General features: G+C 49.1%; 2 protein-coding genes across 2 annotated transcripts; both read left to right on the top strand.

Moving 5' to 3' along the window:
* Window positions 1-3,097: 3,097 nt before the first annotated feature.
* LOC142586139 (uncharacterized) lies at window positions 3,098-3,864 on the top strand. Its single transcript, XM_075697392.1, has 2 exons — window positions 3,098-3,719; window positions 3,806-3,864. Exons 1-2 carry the CDS (start codon window positions 3,098-3,100, stop codon window positions 3,862-3,864), a joined length of 681 nt encoding a protein of 226 aa, XP_075553507.1.
* A 53-nt stretch (window positions 3,865-3,917) lies between these two features.
* Window positions 3,918-7,173, top strand: LOC142584796 (uncharacterized). The gene is made up of 2 exons (XM_075695066.1): window positions 3,918-4,287; window positions 6,742-7,173. Exons 1-2 carry the CDS (start codon window positions 4,001-4,003, stop codon window positions 7,148-7,150), a joined length of 696 nt encoding a protein of 231 aa, XP_075551181.1. The 5' UTR covers window positions 3,918-4,000; the 3' UTR covers window positions 7,151-7,173.
* Window positions 7,174-9,171: the final 1,998 nt, after the last annotated feature.

Raw genomic sequence — 9,171 nt, 5'->3', positions numbered from 1 at the left:
TGTAACAGTCATGTTTAAACATCAACAAAATGAACTACATATACTTTATGGGCGTACAAAAGAGCCTAATAAATCGAAACTGACATTCTAAGCAAAATTTACAGCTGTCGAAAAAACTTTAAAAATTGAAAATTGCCTTCTTGATACTGAGGACTCCTTTAACAAAATATAAGATGTTTGGCGCACATTCTCTATCCTTACGCCAAGCACAAGGTTTTTTGCTATGTTTGCAAACCACATGTAGTTACGATGCAGTGGCATGGACGAAGGCCAGCGGTCTGCTTGATTTATCATATACAAAAAATACACTGATAAAAGCCAGCTGAGTCACCAGAAATTCTATGTTTCGCGGCCAGGTACCCGACATGTCTGAAACTATGAGTTGGAGAGAGTGGCAGACGCATTACACTATTCCAACATGAGGAATATTGTTTCTTATTTGTTTCCAGACACTACTATTCACGCCCGTCAGGACCCCTTGCGCTGGCTTCTCGAGTGCCAACAAGGCATTTAGAGTTCAAACCCCTCGACCACAATCCTTCTCAAAGCGCTGTGGCCACGCCTTCGGTATTGCAGAGTTCGATTTCTTGCAGGGTAAGGAGTGTGGAAACAACCTCACCATTCGACTGGGAAAATACTTGATGACGCTGCCGAAGACATTGACGACACTAATATTGGTCGACTCGTCAATCACAATCCTTAACTTTCGTTCCGCAATATCGTCCTGGGAATATTTTTCAAAATGCGGTCCCAGGATGCTCTATATTAGAAGATGACACTGTGTGCCATCGAGATTGATCGTCCACGCAGCCTGGCGATTTTGAAAAATCCGCTTACAGCCTTCTCCCAAGTGGTCAATGGTGTTCATCGTGCAATTTTCAGCATGCAAAAAACGAGAGAAGAATGTAATCTCAATCTCCCAAGCTATGTTCGTGGCCTCACCAATCGAAGAACACCTCATAGCGGGGAACATCCACTTGATTCAACCTTTGCGAACACAAACAGTTATAGCTTAGCTTTCTTTTTTGAGGAAAATATTGAGGTCTCTCAGTTGCTTTCACCTTATGCTTCTGAATCAAGTGGCTTCCATCTCTGATATATTACGTCATAGTCCTACGCAGAGCGCTTTCGAAGGTAAGAATTTATAGCTCGTTCTTTCTGCTCTATACCGCAACACCAAAGCAGTTCCAGAGGCAATATTTATTGATCACAAACAAAACAAATGCATAACCAAGTTTCCTGTTGGCCTTAGTGGGAAAAAGTTGCATTTCTCAAAAGAGTATTTCTCGTTCGGTAGCATCATTTAGAGGACAAATCTTTCGCTTTTTCGGAAGATTTGGCCAATAGTTCTCGTTTTTCGCGCACGTTTATTCTACATGACATGGCTTTTTCATATTTTTTTCTTGTCGCACGTGGCTGTTTCTGCCACGCATGCGCGGCATTTTACCTTTGTCAAGTTGACCAATGGCTTTTATACCTCTGTCATCAAAAGCAAACATTTAGTTGAGCTTGCGCTCGTGTGTGCTCCTACCTATTTCGTCGTCCGTCGTTCGTCTCTGTTCGTGCTGCTGTTTACAGTACGCATGTATCACTTGGTTACGCGCAGGCAGGCTGTCGGTAGGGACCTCATCACTTGGTTAGGCTGGTAAACATTCTCACAAACAAAAGTAAATGCCTCCCCTCAAAAGGTAGCCCATCCTTTACTACTAAATACCAGAGCAAATCGAAAGTAAGCCTTCACAGCGTCCATGTGGCAGCTAGTACACCACAGAGCAGCACAAAAAATAGTTGAAAATCCCGCTTGATGGAGAGTGGCAACAGAGATTCGAGCTTGGTAGTGAATTATTCACATATCAACGGGTGTCTCTTGCACGACGCCGAGGTGCTCTTCACGTAGAACCCTTTAGCACCTGGGAATCTGCTGCATGCGTAACCTGTGAGAAGGGAATGCGGACAGAAAATGAGATTACGTAGATTAAGAATCTGCCACACACGGCACATAACTACACACGAAATAAAAGTACAGACTACACTGGCAAGTAAATATGTGCGACTCTTTACGAGTGCCGTCGAGAAAAGGAAGAAATGGGTTGCTACGGTAAATGTTAGCTAAAACACGCACAGCGATGTTTCACACCGGGGAAAATATTCCCGGCTCTCTCGCAGTACCAAAAACCACGCGACAGTGCATAGCAGATGCCAAGCAGATATCGAATCCTTGGGTAGAAGTCCAGCAGCAGGAATGACCTAAAGATACGCCGAGAGTTATGCGAGCGTGAGTGTGCCTGTACGATTGAGAACATGTACCGCTTCTTTGAAGTTAGCCGCTCCGGCATGGCTCCGATGATCCCTCGCGATTTGTGTGAAGAACGTCGCCTACACGCCCTTGCGCGCTTTGCGCGGTAACGTCTGCGCAGTGAGCTAGCTTCATGCACGCGTCATTCTTCGGCGCGCGAACGGTGCTCGAGTGCGACGCTTAGATCGAGGCGACAACGCGCTGATTGGCGCTCCTTTCACTTCTGCAGGCAACGCACATTCGGATCGGTCCAACTGTCTAAAGCAAGAGTAGCAGTAGATAACGGAAGGTTTGAACAGACGCGGTCGCAGTACGCAGCCAGAATACAGGATACTTTGATGCGGAACATTACGACCTTGAAGCGCGATTGGGCACGTACTACCGCTGGAAAGCTAGCAAACAGCCAAAACTTTCTGCGTGGGACACAATAATTCCTGCAGGAGACTTTAAGGTTTTTCGTCATGTTTGTTGTGTCGGCGATAGCGCGCCTGATAAGCAGACTGCTGTTAGTGCGCATGTGCGCACAAGTACTTATAATGTCTTGCTATGTGCGTGAACCGTTGATTCTAGATGTAACCAGGAGCCCGTAAGCTTCGGGCAATAAACACCGTTTTCCTGTTTGATCCCTTGCCTGGTCACCCACTGACATGAGATACAACACTGGCGACGAGGATGGGATCGAAGGCCGCTGTCAGTTTGGTGAAGAAGGCAAGTCTTTTCAAAGTCAGCCTCTGTTCCAAGTTGGACTTTGAAGAATGCTGATTTTGCGGCTGTCTGTGCATGGATAACAAAGAAGCGACAATGCAGTCGACTGGACAGCTTGGCCAGATGGAGTCATTTGATGTTACCGCAAGTGACTGGACGGCATACAAGGAGAGGTTGACATCTTTTCTGATTGTCAACAAGGTTCCTGACAGCGACAAGGTGCACGCATTCCTCAGCATCATCGGCCCGCGAACGTATGGGCTGCTGAAGTCGTTGACGGCGCCTGACCTGCCGTCGGCTAAAAGTTTCGAACAGCTGAAGAGCATCTTGGACGCCCACCTGGCCCCAGTGCCGTCCGTAATCGGCGAACGAGCAAAGTTTTACCGCAGAGCACAGCATGAAGGTGAGCCCCTGCCGGAATATGTTGCCGAACTTCGCAAGTTGTCTCAGACCTGCCAGTTTGGAGCCAGTTTAGACGAAGCGCTGCGGGATCGTTTCGTGTGCGGACTGCTCCGTGAGGACGTGCAGCGAGTACTTTTTACCGAGGGCGACACGTTGACGTTCTCGAGAGCAGTGGACCGCGCTCTGGCCATGGAAGCAGCCCGGAAGAATGTCGCCGAGACTCGAGTCGTGGAAGCATTGGCCACACAGCTGCACAAAGTTGAAGACGATAGTAGAGAGGCACATGCTGATCTGTACGAGGTGCAAACGAGAGCTGGTAAGCCGATACTAGTTTGCTACCGCTGTGGTTCCCCGAGCCACACTCATGCAGTATGCCCTCACATTAACGATACCTGTTTGAAGTGTTCGAAGAAAGGACACATTCAAAGAGCCTGTCGGAGCAGCAACAGGCAATGTCATGACGGGTATAAGAAAAAACGGAGCCTGAAAACTCTCAAAGTTGTGACACAGGAGCCGACTATCAGCATTTCCAAACAAGGGGCTGCCAGCCGCGCTCCCATTTTTGTTAAACTAAATATAAATGATGCACCGGTAGAAATGGAACTCGACACGGGAGCTGCAGTGTCAATCATGCCTTTCAAGCAGTTCAAGAAGCGGCTTCCTTCTACCAGCTACCGATCAACTGACGTCACCCTACGCACCTATACCGGAGCACTCGTCCGACCTTGTGGCGTCGCGGTTGTCAACGTGCAGCATAGTGGACGGACGGCGCAGCTGCCGCTCTACCTCGTCGACCAAGCAGGACCACCACTGCTAGGACGAGAATGGCTACACACACTACGTCTAGACTGGGACAGCATTTGGGGTCTGAACTACATCTCAAGGTCAGTGTTTGACTCGTCTTCTCGAACGAAGGAAAGGCTCGATTCCTTGCTAGCCAAGTACGAAACTCTGTTCAAGGATGAGTTAGGTGCTATCACAGACGAACGGGCCGAGCTGTTTTTCAAACCAGACCACCGGCCGAAGTTCCTAAAAGCAAGGAATGTGCCGTTCGCATTGCAGTCAGCTGTAGAAGCCGAGATAGCAAAATTGGTTGAACTAGGAATTCTCACGCCAGTGAATACAGCGGAGTATGCCACGCCCGCAGTGCCCGTGATAAAGAAAGATGGCAGCATACGCCTATGTGGGGATTATAAGACGACGATAAACCCTTCACTTGACATCACACACTACCCGCTGCCTAAGATAGATGATCTACTGGCAGCGCTGGCCGGGGGGCTACATTTTACGAAGATCGATCTGAACAGGGCATACCAGCAGGTATTCATGGCGGAAGAGTCAAAGAAGTACTTGACATTAAACACGCAGAAAGGTCTGTTTACAGTTAACAGGCTACCTTTCGGAATTGCGTCAGCGCCAGGTATTTTTCAGAAAATAATGGACACGATGCTGAAGGGCCTGAGCGGAGTGTGTTGTTATGTCGATGACATTCTAGTCACGGGAAAAACCGCTGAAGAACATTTGATAAACCTAGAAGCTCTCCTGAAACGTCTGTCAGAGCGAGGTGTCAGGGTGAAGAAAGAAAAATGTGCGTTTTTTCAAAACGAGCTCTGCTACCTGGGGCACAAAATAAGTGCGGAAGGAATCGCTGCGTCACCGGACAAAATTGAGGCAGTTATTAAGGCTGCTGCACCGACAACAAAGCAGCAACTGCAGTCCTTCCTAGGTGTCGTCAACTATTACGGGAAGTTCGTACCTAATTTGTCAACTGTCGCTAACCCCTTGTACCGGCTTTTGCAGAAGGACACTTCGTGGTGCTGGGACGACCGCTGCCGCGCAGCGTTCGAGCAAATCAAAACAATGTTATCATCACCACAGGTGCTGGCCCATTACGACCCGGATAGACCATTGAAGCTGGCCTGTGACGCATCGCAGTACGGAGTAGGTGCCGTACTTTCCCACGTTTTCGAGGACTGTAGGTCTCGACCGGTTGCTTTCGCATCGCGCACGTTGTCCGGGTCGGAGAAGAAATACAGCCAGCTTGAAAAAGAGGCATTGGCCATAATTTTTGGCATAAAGAAGTTTCACTACTACATTTATGGTCGATCATTCACTCTAATCACGGACCATAAGCCGTTACAGCAAATTTCGGGACCAACAACTGGGATCCCGCCTATTGCAGCTGCGCGATTACAGCGTTGGGCAGTGACGTTATCGGCGTACAGCTACAACCTTCTCTTTAAGAAGTCAGCCGATAACGCCGAAGCTGATTTTTGCTCCCGGTTGCCGCTTCCCTATGTCAAGGACGAGACGCAAGAAAGCGAAGAAACTTTTTATACAGTGCGACTGGCCTCCCTGCCAGTGTCGAGTAAAGAAATCGCGCGTGCCACGCAACGCGACAACGAGCTGGTACAAGTACAAGAATTCATAAGTACAGGTTGGCCAAGATCCGTCAGTGAAGACAGGCTGAAACATTACGTCACCAGGCGCAATGAATTAACCTTGCATCAAGGATGCATATTGCTCGGAACACGAGTAGTCATCCCCGCAAAACTACAGAGTGCAGTTCTGGAAGAGCTACAGCTACACGAGGGTCACCCAGGTATAGTTCGCAGCAAGGCGCTCGCGCGAAGTTATGTCTGGTGGCCGTGTATCGAAGCGGATCTTGAGCGTATGGTTCAATCATGTGCAGAGTGCCAAGAACAACGCAGCGCCCCTGTCAAAGCACCACTACATCCGTGGTCCTGGCCCACAGCGCCGTGGCAACGCATACACATTGATTTTGCAGGACCCTTTCAACAATCCATGTTTCTCATAGTGGTCGATGCCCACTCCAAGTGGCCGGAAGTTTTTGTGATGCCGTCGACTACTACAGAGGCCACAATTCAGTGTTTAAGAGATGTTTTTGCACGTTTCGGTTTCCCCGAGACAATTGTGTCGGATAACGGGCCACAATTCACGTCACAGGACTTCAAACAGTTCGTCCGAGAGATGGGCTGCCGACACGTGCAAACAGCACCCTACAATCCTAGCGCAAATGGGCTCGCGGAACGTTTCGTGCAAACTCTGAAGAATGCGCTGCGAAAGGATGACACGCGCCAACCACTGAAGGTAAAGTTAAACAAGTTTCTGCTCGCCTATCGGAACACTCCTCACGCTACAACGCACGAGGCGCCGGCCAACTTGTTGTTGGGTCGACGTTTGCGTACGCGCCTTGACGTGCTCAAACCTGTGGTGGGGGAGAGGGTGGCTTACGAACAGTTCAAACAGACGGTGAACCGACCATGTCGAGTGCGCGAAGTCGCTCTTGGTGATCATGTTCTCGCACGCAATTACAGGGGACAGCCAAAATGGATGCCAGCAGTAGTAATGGCCCAGACTGGACCAGTCTCTTTCAAGGTTCGTGTATCAACCCCTTCAGGATGCTTGGAGTGGCGGCGTCACAAGAACCAGTTGCTTCAAAGCACGACAGTGCCTGCGGAAAACGTCGTTCAAGACGATGAGTTCTCCGTGGGGCCACACAGCGACCTCGGATCGGGACCAGCTGCGGAAAACTCCGTTGAAGGCGATGGGTTCACCGTGGGGCCACACAGCGACCCCGGATCGGGACAAGCCTTTTCAGTACCACCAGCTAGTGTTTCTCTCTCACCACCGACGTCGCAGGCTGACACCGCACGGGGTGACGAGGATCGACGCTACCCAATTAGAAATCGTCGACCACCTGATAGGTTCCAAGCAGGAACGTGAACTTTGGTAGTTTCATAATAAAAGCGAAGGAAGTGTTGTGTCGGCGATAGCGCGCCTGATAAGCAGACTGCTGTTAGTGCGCATGTGCGCACAAGTACTTATAATGTCTTGCTATGTGCGTGAACCGTTGATTCTAGATGTAACCAGGAGCCCGTAAGCTTCGGGCAATAAACACCGTTTTCCTGTTTGATCCCTTGCCTGGTCACCCACTGACATGAGATACAACAATGTTCAATGCCATTCACCACATAGCGCCCTAAATCAGTACCACTGGGGAGGTACGCCTGGACTTAAAGGACACACTGTTCTGAGAGTTGTATCGGTTAGAGTTCTTCGAGCTCATATATAAACTAGTGCCATATGGAGACACCTATACTGAGAGTTAATGGGTAGGTTTGTGTAGAGCAAAACTTTGAGGGGGAAATCGGGAAGTCTCGAGGCAGGCGTTGGTGGGGTTTTCCCTTTCTCCTGTAGTGCTATGATATCTGGTGGTGTGAGTTGTGTGTTTAAGTACTGTAGGAGTTGCCCTTGTTTTTTGCGATAGCCCCTGCAATTCCATTGCCAAATTTCTATTGTTTCGTATCTGGCCATGATTTGTCCTCGGTGTTAGACGCGTTGTAGTTTTCGAGGCCCTGTCTTCTTAGGTTGAATTTGTCTTTAGCTTGTTGTGAGATTTGTTGTTTGCGTTGGTTTCGGATCTCCTGATCCATTATTGCCATTTTCTGTTCTATTGCATTTGCTTTCTCTTGTATAAACGTCATAAATTTTCTCATTTGGTCTTCGAAAGACTCTGGTTGCTGTGGTTGTTGTTGTGGTGGAGTCTGCAGTCTAGGGGGAGTACCTGCCGAACAATACATCGACAGAGAAACTAATGGCACTTGGTTTAAGCAACACCTTCGAAGAACTAAAAGAAGCCCAAAGTATCGCACAGCTCATGAGACTCCAGCAGACCAAAACGGGAAGGGAACTGCTAATAAGGCTAGGCTTCGCGGAATCAATCAAAGAAACCCAAAGAACGGAGGGGATTCCTGATGGATATCGGAAAGCATACACTGTTAGCCCCCTACACAAAAACATGGACCCAAACATCCACACGGCACGAAGGGACGCAAGGGCGAAATACGTCGAAAAGTACCTGGCCACAAAAAACACAACAGTATGCACAGATGCTGCAGTATACGCCAAGCAAAGAGGCACAAGCATAGTAAAGACAGCTGCGATAGTAATAAGCCAGGACTACAAAGAGATCAGCAGCGCGTCAATGAAGCACTGCTCGGTAACGGAAGCTGAGGAAATAGCCGTAGCTCTAGCGGCAGTGGAGGGCTACCGATCCGAAAGGTCTTCAACAATACTCACCGACTCGCAAACTACCTGTCGGAATTACATGAACGGCAGAATAGGACGCAGAGCGCTTCACATCCTCCGCTCCTGCAGGGCTAACAACAAAGTCAGGCATACAATTTTCTGGGTACCGGGACACGCTGGAATAGAAGGGAACCTAAGGGCGGACAAGGCAGCTCGAGAGCACACAAACCGATCGGCCACAAGCACCGACCCTGAGGAACCTATACCAGTCAACCCAAGCTACTCAGACATTTTGAATTACTATAAGGAGGTCCGAATCAAATACCCTCCACCCCACAACAGCCTAAATCAGCATGAAGCAACCTCTTGGAGGAGGCTGCAAACAAGAACATATCCAAACTAAACACACTAAGCAAGATGTTTCTAAGCAAGAGACATTTGCCCCTGGTGCGGCGCCAAGCCCAACTTATATCACATTACATGGGAATGCGTTCAGAATCAACAATTCCTTCAAATAAAAGACCCGAGTGCGGAGCAGTGGGAGAGGGTGCTCTCCAGCAGCGACCCGAAAGTCCAGCATGGACTAGTAAGGCACGCTCGCCGAGTAGCCACCCTCAGTGGTGCCTTGGAATAGGGGCGTCGACCCTGCGCAGATGGGGAAGAAGACCGTGAAGATGGTCGACCACATCTGCCACCGCTAATTTCTACCCAATTAG

The sequence above is a fragment of the Dermacentor variabilis genome, chromosome 6 (assembly GCF_050947875.1).
Source record: "Dermacentor variabilis isolate Ectoservices chromosome 6, ASM5094787v1, whole genome shotgun sequence".
Lineage (NCBI taxonomy): Eukaryota > Metazoa > Arthropoda > Arachnida > Ixodida > Ixodidae > Dermacentor > Dermacentor variabilis.
Note: the sequence above shows the minus strand (reverse complement) of the source record. Positions and strands in the feature narration are given on the sequence as shown.

Excerpts from the sequence above, each read along its gene's own strand:
- LOC142586139 (XM_075697392.1), top strand. The coding sequence starts at position 3,098 with ATGCAGTCGACTGGACAGCTTGGCCAGATGGAGTCATTTGATGTTACC. Across the intron at positions 3,720-3,805 it reads CGAGGTGCAAACGAGAGCTG|TGTTCGAAGAAAGGACACAT; the intron begins GTAAGCCGATAC and ends ACCTGTTTGAAG.
- LOC142584796 (XM_075695066.1), top strand. The coding sequence starts at position 4,001 with ATGGAACTCGACACGGGAGCTGCAGTGTCAATCATGCCTTTCAAGCAG. Across the intron at positions 4,288-6,741 it reads GGTCTGAACTACATCTCAAG|GGGACAGCCAAAATGGATGC; the intron begins GTCAGTGTTTGA and ends ACGCAATTACAG.